This window comes from Scomber japonicus, chromosome 1 (genome assembly GCF_027409825.1).
Source record: "Scomber japonicus isolate fScoJap1 chromosome 1, fScoJap1.pri, whole genome shotgun sequence".
NCBI lineage: Eukaryota > Metazoa > Chordata > Actinopteri > Scombriformes > Scombridae > Scomber > Scomber japonicus.
The window spans coordinates 29,560,992-29,577,451 of NC_070578.1; the positions used below are offsets into that span (position 1 = coordinate 29,560,992).

The 16,460-nt window shown below is 40.1% G+C and overlaps 1 protein-coding gene across 1 annotated transcript in view; it reads right to left on the minus strand.

The window, feature by feature from the left end:
- fbn1 (fibrillin 1) overlaps nt 1-16,460 on the minus strand; it is a 60,518-nt gene that overhangs the window by 17,092 nt on the left and 26,966 nt on the right. The window contains exons 28-45 of the mRNA XM_053323294.1: nt 16,078-16,203; nt 14,489-14,614; nt 14,241-14,363; nt 13,331-13,456; nt 12,600-12,725; nt 8,468-8,590; nt 7,871-7,993; nt 7,645-7,770; nt 5,274-5,396; nt 4,883-5,005; nt 4,581-4,748; nt 3,230-3,298; nt 2,989-3,114; nt 1,027-1,149; nt 752-910; nt 555-626; nt 338-463; nt 68-190 (exon numbers count right to left, since the gene is read on the minus strand). Coding sequence (XP_053179269.1) covers nt 68-190; nt 338-463; nt 555-626; nt 752-910; nt 1,027-1,149; nt 2,989-3,114; nt 3,230-3,298; nt 4,581-4,748; nt 4,883-5,005; nt 5,274-5,396; nt 7,645-7,770; nt 7,871-7,993; nt 8,468-8,590; nt 12,600-12,725; nt 13,331-13,456; nt 14,241-14,363; nt 14,489-14,614; nt 16,078-16,203 — 2,211 coding nt within the window. The remainder of the gene's footprint in view (nt 1-67; nt 191-337; nt 464-554; nt 627-751; nt 911-1,026; nt 1,150-2,988; nt 3,115-3,229; nt 3,299-4,580; nt 4,749-4,882; nt 5,006-5,273; nt 5,397-7,644; nt 7,771-7,870; nt 7,994-8,467; nt 8,591-12,599; nt 12,726-13,330; nt 13,457-14,240; nt 14,364-14,488; nt 14,615-16,077; nt 16,204-16,460) is intronic.

Consider the following 16,460-nt stretch of genomic DNA (forward strand, 5'->3'; position numbering starts at 1 on the left):
GTATAATATAAGTGCAGACACCTTTTACCTCTTCAAAGATCAGAGCTAATCACAACCGCAGTCTTACCTAGACATTGTCCAGTGGGGGTGAAGCGATATCCAGGTTTACACTCACAGCGGTAGCTTCCTGGCAAGTTGAGACAGGCAGCATTCTGCTGGCACACTGGCCCATTCTGACACTCATCAATATCTGACAACAGGAAAACATGTGATCAGAGACAGTCAAATGCCAGTGACACTTTTAAACTGAGTTGGTTTATTTAAAGATTTACAACATTCAACATTTTTAGAATGGCCCTCTCTGTGGCAGAGAGCTTCAGTGGAGTACAGGTCGTACCTTCGCAAATCAGCAGCTTGTCATTGTAGATGAAGCCAATGGGGCACTCGCACCGGAAACTACCGATCATGTTGATGCACACTCCATTCTCACACACTCCTGGGATTTCCCTGCACTCATCAATATCTAGCACACAAGAAAGGAACAGAGAGATAAAATATAAATAAAACATAGTTTCCTTTTCATCACATAAACCTTTGAATGGCAAAAGTCTTACCAATGACCTGTCCAGTGGTGATGTCAATGTAATATCCTGGTCTCTCACTGCCACACAGGATGGCAAATTCATCTGAGTAGATATAAAACTTGAGTTTACAAAAGTTCACATGTAGTTTTTACACTTTCAATGTGTGTGTGTGTGTGTGTGTGTGTGTGTGCATGTGTGTGTGCATGTGTGCGTTTGCAGGACCTCACCAGTGCTGGGCACAGGACACTGCTCACAGGGTTTATTCCATGCACGGCCAATGTTGTAGGAGCAACAGCACATTTTTTTGGTCATGTTGAAGGTCAGCTCTCCATCACATGTCCCGTTGTCAGAGTAAAAGTTCCTGTAGCAGTAGCTCTTCCTCATATCTGCATGTTATAAGAAAGACACAGAAACAGTTGGATATGGATGAGGTACTGCAACAATGTCAGTGCAGTAAATTTTGTTAATTAACACAGTCCACTGACAAAGCATGTTGACCTACCCATGCAATTGTTCCCTCCATTGACTTGCATGTAATCCACAGGGCAGATACAGGTGTAGTTCCCGATGGTGTTGTAGCACTGGCCTGGGCCACAGATACCTGGTCGTTCACACTCATTGATATCTGCAAACAAAGAAAAGAACAGACAGCAATTAGTCAATTATTTTGATAAATTTCATGTTTGATTTTGTTACATGTCGAGTTAAAATTGGCAGTGGGTTTAATTATTAAATTCAAACAAAGTCAACGTCGCAATTATAAAGAGTTAGATAGTTTGGGGAACATGTGTATTTGGTGTCTTTTCGAGAATGAGACGTGAAGCTCACTGCCAATCTTGGTTAGCCAAGCTTGGAAAAATGACTAAAAGCAGTAGGAAACAACCAGTCTAGCACTGCATCTGATCTGTGCAATAGGTACAAAAAGCAAAGTGTAAAACAAGTTGTGGTTTTCCATGTGTCTATGTGCTGAGCTATTTCTTTGCCAGGGGCGATGACGTCCTAACCAACAAACTAACCATCTTCTGGTGGTAGGAAGTACTGTGTTATAGGAAAACCACCAATTCTACCCATCAAAGTCTGTTGAAATGACTCGAGGAGTACCACTACATATGTTAAAGAAAGTTGTATAAACCTTTTGTGGCTCCAGAGGGAGCTGCGCAAAATCTGATAATTTAGTTAGGGTCTGAAAATGAAAAAATTTGGGGGTGTGGAGTTAGAAAGATGTGAGGTTAACAGACATCTGTAGCCTGATCCTCATGTCTGCTTGAGGCTAGCGGCTTAAGGCTACATTATCCAATTGAATCGAGTCAAGTTGTATTGTGGGTAATATAAAATACCAGGATTTGACAAGGAAGAAAAATGATTAGAATAACAAGATTGATATCTATGGTTCAGTCACATCAATTTTAATCCTTCTTTTTTAAAACAATCCATCATGATGAGAGTGCAGTGCTAACTCAGTGGAGTACTCCGTTATCTTCACATCTATCTCTCAGCAAGGCAAGGACTAAACATATTTCCCATAATGTCAAGCCATTGCTTTAAAATCAATTTGCTGTAAACTGTTCTTCCTCTGGGCATCTGCTTATTCATTTACTTATTCCCCAATGTCATCTTATGGGATCGTGCTGTAAGTTCCACATCCAAAACAACCACTGCCACAGCTGCAACAAAATGTAATTGCTTTTTAAAAGCTTCTCTGTTCATATCAGTTTTTGTCATTTTTTCAACAGCTTTCCTCAATTCTATACTTTGACCAACATTATTGCAAAGCAGCAAACGCAGCACTTGTTCCTTCCAGCCGAGCTAACAGCTGAACTGTTGATTGATTAGAGACATCCTCGATGTAGAGTCCTGGTCTTTACAGAGCCGACACCAGCTTTTGTTCTCCTGGCCAAAAAACACACGCTAATTAAAATGCCGCCAGCCACATGTCATTGTCTAACCCTTCGCCCTCTCCTCTTTTCTCTGTTCCTGTTTCTCTTTTCTAAACACGCTTCTCATTTATCTCTTTCTTTCCCCCTATCTTTCATTCCTCCGTCTCTCCCTCCCTCCGTCATCTCTGGCCTGTCTACAGGGGACTCAGTGTACTTCCCTGAGGAGAGGGCTGACCACATCAGAGCCTAGCTCCTCTGGACACAGTTAGGCGCTCAGCTGTCTCATCATCCTGACTGAGCTTTGCTGGGTTAGCAACAGACGGGAACTAGAGCAGACACATATTGAGCTAGAATGAGCTGCAGTGTTGTCTACAGGACAAAAGGACCCAATATTTCTTTGTCTTTTTGCTCTCATTGCTTTTCACTCTCTCTCCATGTGTCCTCGCTGAAAGAAGGCCTCGACGGCTGGACTCAATTTCCTTCCCACTTGAACATCCCAGGGCAAGAGCGAGAGAGGAGTAGGTCACCTGTGTGTTCATGTGCCTATTTATGTGTATTGGTGTTTGGTGTGTGTGTGCATCAAATACCTTCACACACTCTGGTCTCTGTGTTAAGTGCGTAACCTTTCGGGCATTCACACTGGAAGCTGCCAAAGGTATTGATGCATTGTCCTCCCTGGCACAAGCCTGGCAGCTCCTGGCACTCGTCTATGTCTGCAAGTGTAAGAAAAGAAACACTCAGTGACCACGTGTGGGCATTGTCTCTTTAAGTGTCTCTGTATACAGAAGCAACCTCACGCAAACACATGATAGTATGTTGCTGTCTGACCTTCCAAGATGACAGTGATGGGGTTCGGTCTAAAGCCTTCTCCTCCAGGACACAATGTCTTGTACTCCGCTGTAACACAGAAAAGCACCACATGACGTTAACCTGAAATAACCTGAAAGCTGTTTTATTGCAAAATTTGACAGTAGTGATTGGCTGATAAAGATATTTTGAGTTGTTAATGAGTTTTGTCAGTGGTCAAATTGGTCACCATTTCGCCTATCTGTTCTTTTTCTGATGTGTCATCTCAAATCTCAGAGTTATCCATAGAACCCTGTGGACCGGACATGACTGCAGCTACTCAGAATTACAAAGGGAAAAGAAATAGGGTTTGTTCTTGTCATAGAAGCAAGCATTTCCTTCAGCTGAAAAGGATGAGTCATTCCCTGTAATGTTTTGAACCATCTGTTGACAATTTCCAAGTAAGTTGCACAAAGCTGTCTCTTTTTTACCAAGAATTACAGCAAACACACAGTCATCGCATGACAAGAGCAGGCTGCATGAAGCCTGCATGTTGGCAGAGTGGCTAAATCACAACACTTTATCAGGCCTGATTTAAAATGTTGGTATGTTTATACATTGATATTTTGGTTATGATTTTTCATGTTACTGCTGGATGCATCAGTAACAGACAACCTGAAACCACTTCAAGTGACTTAAGGGCATTAAGTGCCAAGACTGATTTCTTCTCCCATGGTACAAAACAACTAACAGATGAAGTTGGCAGGGTTGTTGATCAAAGCCAATGATACATATATTATGTTGCGGTAGTTAGATTAAAACAAAATTTTAAACTACTTTTTAAAACGGAGATTCCCTCTCTCAATCAAATTTCAAAACAGTCTCTGACTTTACTTAGGTATGCACATTAAAAAAATCTGTTCTCAGCAGCAGTTTTATCATAGTAGCCTTCATTATAGATTTGTGTTGGTATCCCAGCCTTATAATCTGCAACTGATTTGACTAAATTGTTGGGTTGGTGGGAATAACCTGAAGATTATTGCTGCTTCTCTTGGGTTAAAAAAGAGACAGTTGTGTTGTTGGTGAAGGTCCACTCAGTAATGTTGTAATGGCAAGTGAACTGTTAAAAAAGACTGGTTTATTACTTAATTAACTTCTGACTTCACTAATTTGAAGAGGCTTGATGATTAACCAGTGCTTGTGTCTTATCCATTACTTATCACTTAATAATGGTGGCAAAGTGTTGATCAGATGACATGGTGAGCAAATTATACATAGCTACTGTATATTCACATGTTCTATGAAGTGGCTGACAATTACAACATGTGCAATTCAAATGAAACATGAAAAGAAACATGTGTAATGCATTGCAAAATCAAATGTGTTGACTCACTTGAGTTGACAGAAGGGCATGATTCACATGGATTTCCCCAGCCCTGGCCCAGGGAGCAGCAGCAAGATGCCTTGGAAACACCAACCCCGATCTCATTGGAGCAGTCCAAGCTCTCTGACGCATCTCCGCGGGAACGAACGTCCAGGTAGCAGCTTCCAGAGCGAGTGTCTGTGTACATTAACACACACACACACACAAAGGTGTTGAGGTTAACAATTGTGTTAGCTTTTGATTCCAAATTAGTTCTAGGATAGTGTAGATCAAACACTGAAAATGTGTAATGAGAACTTGTGGAGTCTCACCCACACAGCCCACCCGGGTGGGATTAAGTTCAAAGTCTGGTGGGCAGTCACAGTGGTAACTTCCAGGGATGTTAACACACATTCCATTAATACAGATGGTTGGGTCTGCACATTCATTGATATCTGAGAAAGAAAGACAATGCAACAAGTCTTTGAAAATGGCATCTCCACAAAAGTATGAGTGCAATAAAAATGAGAGTTCTTCATATTTAATTAATATGTCATTATTTGCCACAACAAGAACAATATGAGCAGCCACTTTATTTGTGTAGCTCAGAGGAGATGATGGCTGCTACACTGGCCATTGGATTTTACTCTCTTTCAAATTTTCTCTGTCAGCACAGAGCATCATTGGGGCAGACAGCTGTGCTGGTGTTTTGACTAGTCTTACCTGTGCAGTTGCCTCCACTCCTGTCCAGTTCATAACCACGGTTACATTCACATCTGAAAAGGCCTGGGATATTCTGGCAACGTCCATTGACACAGATGTCAGAAAAGGTACATTCGTCTATGTCTGTAAAAGAGAAAGAGAGAGAGAGTGATAAAGAGAGGGCAAGAGAGAGAGAGAGGCCCAGCTGTGAGGGATTAGTGGATCATGGGATCATGGTGGAAAATTGGCAGCCAGCAATAGGAAGTGAAGGCCGCTCACCTCTGCTAAAGAATGACAGTTCTGGGGCAAAAAAATGCCCAGACATATCCAGACAGACACACACACATACACTATCAGAGAACCTGCCAAGGTTATGAAATTGTGCTCTTCCACATCATTAGACTCTGCACAAGTCATTACTGTCCAGTTGAGGCAGGGAGGACTGGACAGGTTATTTCAGGATGTCTGACACATCAGCACAATGAGGTCAGTCTGCTCATTCAATTGGATCCAGCACTTCCCTTATCACTTGAGATAGGATCAAACTCGTTTGCTACCAGTCACACGTAAATGTGTTCATGTGTTGACTCTACAGTAGGTGAGGATCTCATACAGCATCCCTTCTCAGTTATCGAAGGCTACATGCACACTTACACTTTCTTGATATTTTGAATAATTAATATTTGGGGTACTTGTACTAGTAGTCTTTTATTCTATTCATGAGTTGACAGATGTTTACAGTACAGCTGTATCAGATCCATAATATACTCTTCTGTCTTTTTGATACCTAAATAGGAAACTCTATGTTGCAAGGTTGTGCTGTGTTGATTTCTATCTACATGATATATTTATGGTTAGCCGGTTATATGTTTGATACAACGTTATTTGCGAAAGATGCATGTTCCAAACAAAAATTATTAGCAACATAAAAGCAAGTGTCTGGACTCACTTTAAGTAGCAAGAGAGGTGTCATGTATTTGTGTGATATTAAAAGTATCTCTTTTTATTGCAAACGCAATAGGCTGAAGAATTATTTCAGTCGATATTGTTGTTAAACAAAGATCAGTGTGCTGCTTACTGAGATCTGAATCCAGAGGATATGATGTGACTGCTTGATATGTTTTGTATATCTATGAAAAGCTTTACTCTATGTTTAATCTGAGTGTAAACCTCTTAAATGGAACTGCCTGAGGACGCAAAATGAATTTTGATGACAATGAAGTCGTATCATCATACGGCTAAAAATGAATGGTTACCACTCCATAACATTTTCAGCGTTAAAAGGGTTTCATTTATTCTTAACCAGTCACTAATGACTGATGTATCCAACTGCTTTGAAGGTATTTTCAGTCAACATTGTTAGAGAGATTTAAATAGTGGTGTTTACAACGGCTTCAACAATTAACAATGTTTAATGCTCCTCTCTTGTGTTTTATATGCCTTCTTGATTGAACAAGCAAAAACATTTCCACTATAACGATCGGTCTGCATTGTCCACCACGTTAGCCGTTAAGTATGTTTATAGAGAATGGAAGTGTATATTGAGAATAAATGTTCATGATTTTTATGATGCAAAGTAAGAGTTTCCTTCGCCCAGTCCACTGCTTTCCTGCATAAGAATACCATAAAGACCTTTATCATTCTTATAACACGGACACTGTTGAAAGAAGGCTGTGTTTAATTAACTCAACACAAATAGCCTGCTTGAAGCACCCAAGAAGATTCATTGTCGTTTCAGATTGCTCAGCCTAGTGTCTTGAGTTATTATGCAGATGGTGGCTGGCTAATTTAAATTATGTGATAGCAAGAGGAAAAACAGGATAAACAGAAAACATAGAGTGTATGTAAAAACCTAGAATCTTTACATAGTCTATATTTAAAACAGACTGTCATGGCATTTAACATGTAAGCTAACATGGCTAACTAGGAAGTGTTAGCCCATCCAATAGCAAGGCTGACATCACCAAGGGTCTTACAATTTACTCTGTTGAGGAAAAAACATTGAATTGACCCACTTATGTGGTATTACCCACTTCATCATGAATGTTTTTGATTGCCCAACTCAAATGTTGCTCTTGTGAGTTACAGTCACTAAAGTTTTCTGATAGTGTTCAAAGGAGTTACTTTTTTAGTGTTTTTTTTTATTGTGAGTCATTAGGGGTGTTCTCACAACTTAAAAGTGCTTGAATTCTGGGAATATTGTGCACTTGAATTCCCATGTCTAAAGCAATATCCCATAAGTCTCATTATAAGTCGGCATCTGTTTGGAAACAACCATTCACCAGAGCAACACCAGACCTTTTTCAATCACCAAACATAATTCAGGATGTGGGCAGTGATTCAGAGGTCTGGTTCCTGGATTGTTAGCAACAGCAGTGTTATAATGCCTTACCCTCGCAAGCCTTGCCATCAGGAGTGGGGATGAAGCCCATGTCACATTCGCAGCGGAAACCCCCCGGCAGGTTCAGACAATGGCCACTCTCACACAGGTTGCCGTTCTCTGCACACTCGTCGCTGTCTGTTAACGGTGATCAAACACACACAGTCTGTAAACACACAATCCATGTAATTTTTGTTAGAGATTTCTGTATTCAAGTATACTGGTTTGTAGGTGTGACCTGAGCAGTAGAATCCATCTCCGGAGAATCCCTCCTTGCACGCACATCGATACGAGCCCATGGTGTTGAGACAGTCAGCGTTGTTGTTGCACATGTGTGTCCCATTGGAGCACTCGTCCAGGTCTGAAACATGACAAAATCCAAAAGCAAAATCATGAACATCCAGGGTAGAGAAATCAATGCATCAGTCCCTCTCTCAATACCTTCTCTACTTTTTCTAACTTTTTGGCAAATGTAACTCAAACAGGAGTAAACAGTTCATTTGTTGGGGACTATTTTCACCCACAGATTAATAGACAAGAGTATTTACATCACCTGGACAGTGTATGTGGGACTGACTCAAAATAAACTACAGTGCCCACATTAACAAAAGTTAGATTTTTTAGGTTTTTTGAATTTTTATCCTTTGTTTTGGCTGTTGAATCAAATTCTTAACCAGCAAGGCTTTATCGCCTCAGCTTTCTTGGATGTTGAGGAAATGAAATGCAAAGTGAAATGTATTGTTTATATTCTTTCTATTTGTGTGACTGATGATTTACAGAATATATATTATGCTATATACATTTTTTAATGGACCCACTAGGCAGCAGCATTTACCTGTGCATTTAAGGCCGTTGCCAATCCACCCTGGAGCACAGTTGCATTTGAAGCTGCCAGCTGTGTTGGTGCAGGTAGCATGTCTGTCACAGTTATGGGCTCCAATCTCACACTCGTTGATATCTGTCAAAGAGGAAACAAACAAGAAGCCAAGTGAAGAAAAAATGATGCTGCTCTGATGGTCTGATGATTTGGGTCTGAATTCCAGTGGGGTTCTTGGCGCTGTGGAGTGAGTTGAAGCCTGGTTTGAATTGTCTAAAGACAGCAGCAGGAGATGACAGAACTAAATCTTTCTGGCTCACTGTCTTCATCCATGGAGAGCTGCATTTCAGAGCTGAAGGCAGCGAGACATTCTCATGATCTCTGATACTAATAGCCTTCCTGCAGAGGTTTAATGAGCAAACCCAGTCTCTGGATTTTCATTGTGCAAGTCTGTCTAGAGGTATAAAAAAAGCCAAGAGGGAGAACGATATCCTAATACTATGGCCTTGTTCTGTCTGCTCTGTCTGAACAAGCCTATGTGAGGTTATTTTAGGCAAAGATTCACCTACAGACATTGACCCTCTCAGGCTTTTTATAACAGCCTATTACAGACCCTTTTTAAATGCTCATGTTTGGTATACTCACTCACATATGTCAAGATTGGCAAATGTAATATTTCCCAAATATAATTTCTATAAAAATGTGATGTGGTAATGTGCAAACTCTACAAATAAACATTCCTTCATGGCAAAACCTGCATTATAATTGAATCTGCACTCTGCCAATAAATGAAATATTGAGGCACTTAGTAGATGTGGTTGTAAAAATACCTTTCTATATGAACCAGCCTTTTGTAATGTGGCTCTGGATTCTAATAAAGCAGAACAATTAATGGGAACAATCAAATTGGCTACTATTAAAATCTGCACTTCCCATAAAGCTGTTTACATCCTGTAGGGTGTAATCAATAAGGATCTCCACGCATGAACCTGGCTCTGCAGCTTTTGTTCCACAGGCAGCTTTGACATGATCAATTGTATGGCACAATGGAAAAAGCCTTTATGAGTGTAAAACAATGGTGACTTCTAATATGAGCCAAAATGACCAACACAATACCTGGCTTTAAGCCCGTGAACTCAGTGTTACAGCTTTGATAGAGGGATTGTGCAAGTACTGTACTGTATGTGTGCATATGTGTGTGTCTGTACATCAAGGAAAGCCATGCTATGAACTCGGTCATGATGTTAAGATTTATCAGCCAATGAGACACACTTCTCTCTGTGTCTGTCTTTGTGAAGGTAGTAATTCAAAATACTGTCAATTAGAGATCAGTGCTGCTGGTTTACAGTCTTCCTGAGGAGAGGGTACAGTATATTTACACTACATTTGATGATGGGGTTAATATGAGGGCTGTGAGCAAATGAATCTCCCTGGATTAGAGACAGAATTAAAGATCATTTCCCCTGAGACTTTGATGACAGAGAGAGCATAGCAAATACACACACATTCTCATGTGGAGATGTAAAATGCAAACAGGGGTAGTTGCATGCAAGAACGCATGTCAGCGGTTACAGCTGGTGTCAAAGAAGAGGTTTGATTTAAGTGGGCTAATGTTTGACAGATGAAGGGCTGTCTAGCTGTCTCCGTGTTTTTATGCCTGCCTGATTGACTGTCTGTTCATCTGTTTGCATTCCTGCTCCGCTATATGTCTAGATGTCTACTAGTATGGTGGTCTTCCTGACAACCTGGCCGTGTGGTAATATCTACTGTATATGCTACAAAAAACAAACAAACAAGGGAGGCAACCAAATGAAGAAAAGTAATATTTGGCATGTTAATTGTTCTACTTTTTTCTTCATATTGTCATTGACACATTTGGGAAGTATTTTCGTGACAAGCTCTATGTTGTCATCTTCCCTTTGTAGACACCAGCAGAATAATGACTCTATGAAACTAAATTGAAATAAATAAACTGTGGTGTTTGTGGTTACAAGTGACAATAACAAGATAATGTAATGCAGTGTGAACACAAGTGGAGAAAAGTCGTTAAAAGACTTGTTTACAATTTCTCAAGTCTGTCTTCTAACAATAGTCAAGCGCCTAAATGAACATTGACACATGTTTTGCCATAATCATTCCTCCTGTTCATACTGGCCATTAGAAAATCTCTTCATAATGCACTTACAATGTAAGTCATGAGGGACAAAATTTAAACGTTTATGTGAAGCTAATATGAAACTTCAGCTGTCCAAATGAGTCAAATCAAGTAGATGTCTTTCAACATTACAATCCCTTTGGTGCCAAAATCACTCTTTTTGTTACTATACTTCCACTGAAATTTAACAGGGGATCAAAGAGGAAATTTGATGCTAAAAAGACTGCAAATGCGGCAGATATTCACTTGATATGACTATCTCAGACTGCTAAAGCTTCATATGAGTTTCAGATAAACTTTTACATTCATTTTTGCACAAAATGACTGTGTAGACACCCTGTGGATTTTGGCCCTCCTCATTTTAATTGAAAGCACATTTGAAGGGTATCTTTTAATAGCCAGTATGAACAGGATGAATGATTACAGTGAGGAAAACCTCTTTCAGTGTTCCTATGGACACCTGACTGCTATTTTTTTTATTACTGAAACTTTGAATTAAAGAGGAAAATTTCTTGTTTCAAAAGTTTCATAGCCTCTCTTTATGTGCATTGTTTGACGTTTTTGTTATCCAGCAAAAAGACGATGAAGCCAATGTGTTTAACCCGTCACCCTGATTCTCTTTGCTAATGTTAAGACACTCCCATGCTTGTAAACTCCACCAGTATACCTCCACCCAGTCCAAACTTTCCAATACCCACACACAAAGACACAAAATGCAAAAGTATATGTACAAATACTTACACCCTGCCCTTGAGTTCTCAATGTTGTGGAATAAAATAGAGAAATCAACAGCTGGATCTGATCTGGGCCTGAGAGCACCACTCACTCATTAACCCTCACAAACACGCTAAAGGATTTAGCCCATACATACCAACATGGCCACATAAGGCAATTCGACAATGACAACCAATTTTTTATGCATTTTTTTTGTCTGAATATATTAGAGGGAGATTCGTTCCAAAAAAAGTAGCAGGTTCTGTTTGCTTGTCTTTAACAAGACATCCTGCCTGCCTGAGAGGAATTAGCGTCTTGATTCCCTGATATTCAAGGGCTGAAATTCCAAACCTGTGAATCAGAACTGGCTGATTTACTGCAACTCCAGCTTTCTCAAAACAAGGAAAATACTGTATGGACATTTTAATGGGATTAGAATGAGCAAGAGTGGGTGTGTATGTGTGTGCACGCCTGCGTTTGTGTGTGTGATTGAGTAAGTGAGTGGGGGAGTTTGAATCGCACTTCAGACAGACCTGTTTATTTGCGTCTGAAGGAAGACGTGCTGCTGCTGACTGTATGTCTGACTCATTTCGATCATCGAGATGAGGCCAGATAAGATCTCTCGCCAAACTCTCAACTAGCCCTCAATCCCAAACTTTTAAGTGGCCTTATAAATCAGAGTTAACTCTGGCTAGACGAACAGTGAGTCCAAACTAGCAGAGGAGTCTACCAGCCGGATGGACTTTGTATTTATGTGTTCTGGAGCCGTTACAGGTGATTATGTGCCGCAAAACTCTTCCAACCATCACGTAATGTTTAACTGACCTTAATGAAAGAGCAACAAAGGAATAAACAAAGGTGCAATGTGATGCATACATCTGACAGTAGATAGTGATCCCCTGCTAATGTTGCTGCTGGTGTATGCGTCAATGTATGCGTGTTTGTGAACGTGTTTCTCGTCAGCTCAGACAGGAGCTCTTGGGTGAGTAATGTCAGAGCTGCTTCTGGTTAGCCAGACATTTGCCTTCATACTTTCATTTCTCACCTCTCTCTCTTGCTCTCACTCCTGCTGTTCAGCAACACCACACACACACACACACACACACACACACACACACACACAGACACACAGAGACATACACATATGCACTTCTTCACTGCTTAGTCAGCCGCAGCCCTATATTGACTCACCATCCTTTCAATCCCATCTATGTTCTTCCACTGACAGGACATTTTGTTGTGGGTAGGAGTGCTCGTGTGTGTATTTGTTGCTTCGCTCACCTGTGCAGCCGGTGGTTCCTTTGCGTACAGAGTATCCCATGTCACAGTGACAGATGAAGGATCCCTTAGTGTTCTCACAGTTCCCACTCAGACAGATGTTTGGGTTCAGCTCGCACTCATCCACATCTAGACAGAGAGGGAAGAGAACAGCGAAACAGAGCAAAAGCAATGTTAAAGTGCCAAACACAACTACAATGAAGGAAAAGGTTAAGACAATGAATAAAACTGAATTAGCTTTTGTTGATTGGGCCCGCCAAACAGGGTTGATAAGCTGTGATATGTGTAAGTGAGTCACATAAAAATTTCATCACGAGTCGTATTAAAGCTTTAATATGTGCTTAATTTTGATAAACACAGCACTAAAAGAGACTGTGTTTATGCAGACTCATTTATATGTCATTAAATAACTAACGTCAAGTTTTTGTTTTCTCACTCAGTGGAACCAGACATCTAAATGTCAGGCATTCCTCCCAGCTCAACCAAACTTACACAATGTCCACTGTCTTATAAATCAACAACAACATTAGATTAGTCTCTGTACTCTCACACATTTGCTCAGAGATCTGAGTCATTAAGTCCTATTTTCATGACTCATATCTTGGATAACCTTTAAGATGATCATTACTTTGTTTCAGTAAAGCTTTAAAAACCACTTGAATACACAAAGAGTTACAAAGGGGGGTACATTAGCTTCAGTGTTTTATTTTGAGCATAAAATATGCATCCATTACCGAGGCAGGTCTTCATATCTTCAGAGGACATGAAACCATCAAAGCAGAGACACTGGTATGTCCCTGGAGTGTTGGTACACTGGCCTCCATCACAAATGTCTGGGCTCTCCTCACACTCATCAATATCTGAAAAATGAAAGACAGACAGAGACACAGAGAGGTAGACAAAGTGTAGATGAGAAAAAAGGAGGAGGGACAGAGCTTATCAGCCATCTTGAATAAGAAAACCCTAATTATTATTTGTTTTCAGGCTAAACTTAACATGGCAGTAATCAAAAAACACCACAAAACCTGACAGTCATTAAAAGAACACATCCACATTAGAAAGTGAAACAATCTTATTTCAGAGACATATTGCTCCTCCTGTACAGGGCACAATACAAGACATAAAAGTCTGGGTGGCAATCACAAAGGCCAATCCAGGATTAGGCTTGTGCCGATGACGCCACACAGAAAACTAAATATTATGCTGAGCAAAGGTAAAGTGATCCTCAGCTCTACTGACTTTTAATGGTAATTACTCTCAAATTACCATTGTGCTGCCTTGATCTCTGTCTGTATACAGTTTGTCTCTGGCATGAAATAAGAGTCAGACTTTGAACACATGAAGCCTATTGTCACTGTATACAATGAACCCATTCTAAACTGGAAACGCTGGTAAAATTTGCCAGATTAATCGATTAGCAAAAAAAAAAAAAAGTTAAAATGTAGTTTAACCAAGTGTTAGACCATTGTGTGCTTCCTTTGAACATATGCCAGTCAAATCATAGCAGAATCTCCCTATAAACATCCATTTGATGTAGTTACCTTATCTTGATAGATGAGGTAAAAGTACATTTAAGAGATACATAACTCTCAGTGGATAAGAGATGAATTAAGAAAGACAGAGATACCAACAACCGCTACTTACCGGTACAGCTCCTCAGATCCGGCATCAGAGCGTACCCAGTACGGCAACTACACTCATAGCTACCCTCTGAGTTGGTGCAGAAAGTCTCACAGCCACCGTTCTCAATGGTACACTCATCGATGTCTGACAGGCAGAAAAACACATTGTCACATACCGCTGACATGCATGCAAACTTCAGACTACTGAATGAAGACACAAAAAGTATATCTATGTGTATGGAAAAAGTTGGTAACATGTTCAATACGCACCAACACAGTCCAGTCTGTTCTCGGTAGACTTGTATCCTGTGTCGCAGGTACACTGGTACCGACCGATCATATTGACACATTGGCCGTGTCGGCAGAGCTTGTCACTCAACTCGCATTCATTGATATCTGTTAGAGAGTAAAGCAGTTAAATTATTACACATAAAATGTCTGCAGTATAAAAATAAGCAACCTATTTAAAGCTGGAGGTAACAGTAGCATGTTGGCATGATGATTGGCAGTTTAAATCATTGGGCTTTAACACAAACCTGGATGGAGTAAAAGGAATAAGTCACTTGCCTTTTAATGCGTCATTGAGCAAGGCCACTCGCTACATTAAAGCTCTGAACTGTAATTGTGTGCATAAGCTATTTAACTGAACACCTGCCTGAGACCAGTTAACTACACTGGAGACCAATAATGAGTGTTGGATGAAAATTGGGACAGATGTTTCATGATGGATTCAGGCCTTAATGTTGATAAATAGAACAAGTAGAGCAAGAAATCTGACATCATCTAGCACACTGTTTTAGTCTGTATGAGATTTGCTAAATAAACAATATCTATTATTATTATTATTATTATAGTAGCACTTCAGCCTGTTACTTCATCAGAGATAATGAAGAACATTGTCTCAGCAAGGATGAGGTGAACACTTTTCATTAATTCTTTCTTTGCTTTTATTACTTTGGCTGGCGATAAAGAAAATAAATGAGCTGAAGGGGCAGTGATTGAACATTAGGTCATTGAGACCTTCACACACTGTGTTAGGTCATTCACCCAGTGATGAATGCATCATTAGGCTCAGTGCTATAAACATGGGAGTTATGAAACTATGGACAACACTGGAAAAGTTGGCTCTTCTTTTGTCTTTGTACACACAGTCTTCTTCAGTCAAGTGGGTGCTAAGATAACCAGATAACTAAATGTGAAATGTTAATTGTCAAAACAAACTAACTCACTGGAAGAATCTGCTCATTCACTTGAGAACTTAATGAGAGTGTCTTACAGAAGGATTAACAAATATGGCTGAATTTCATCAATTATTACTACACAAATATAAGTTCAGCACCTAAAGGATGAACAAATGTTACATATTATCATAGAAAAAATAGCATTTAGCATTTAAATAAATATTTGAAATATTACAATTCAAAATTGCAAAGCCCTGTTTTGATATAAAACTATAATTATCTAATCCTAAAGTCAATGTCATCCTTTCTCTAGGATTTCTTGTCTTGTTATGATCCAAGTGCACTCTTCTACACACTGGTCTAGAGTTCATATTAGCCTGTCAATCAAATGTATACATCCCACACATACACAGACCCGAGTCAAACACCTACACCCCTACACAGAGCCTCAGTGAGCCCACACACAGAGACAGAAACTGAGGTCAATGGAGGGGGAAGATCCAAAGCTTGCTTGTCTACTCTTTGACAAAATATCCCCCCTTACAAATCTTTCTGCTCCTTTTGTCTTTCTTTCATCTCTAAGAAAATTACATTTTACCACACCAAGACGGGAGAAAAGCAAAGAGGAAAAGTTCTGAGATGAAGAGTTCACTCCTTTCCGATGACCTCACCACTCACCTAGACAGGCCGAGCTGTCAGGCGCGATCTCATGTCCCTCGGGGCACACACACTGGAAGCTGCCCTCGTTGTTTACACAGTCCCCTCCACGGCACAGCAGAGGATTACGCTCACACTCGTCGATGTCTGACAGTGGATGAGAATACACACACACAAGTAGGCACATTCAGTATTAGAGCTCAGTCACACAATATATTTGTTTCCCTTATGATTCATTTGAAATGGAGCCTGTTGAATGGATAGGATCAAAACTATGTTTCCAGATGTAAAGCAGACACTGGTTGACTTTGAAAAACTTTGTTGAACTTTCACCTGCAAAAAATTTACAAACCAATTTGAAGGTAAGTGAGTGACATGTGCATGAATAACTAACACAAACAACA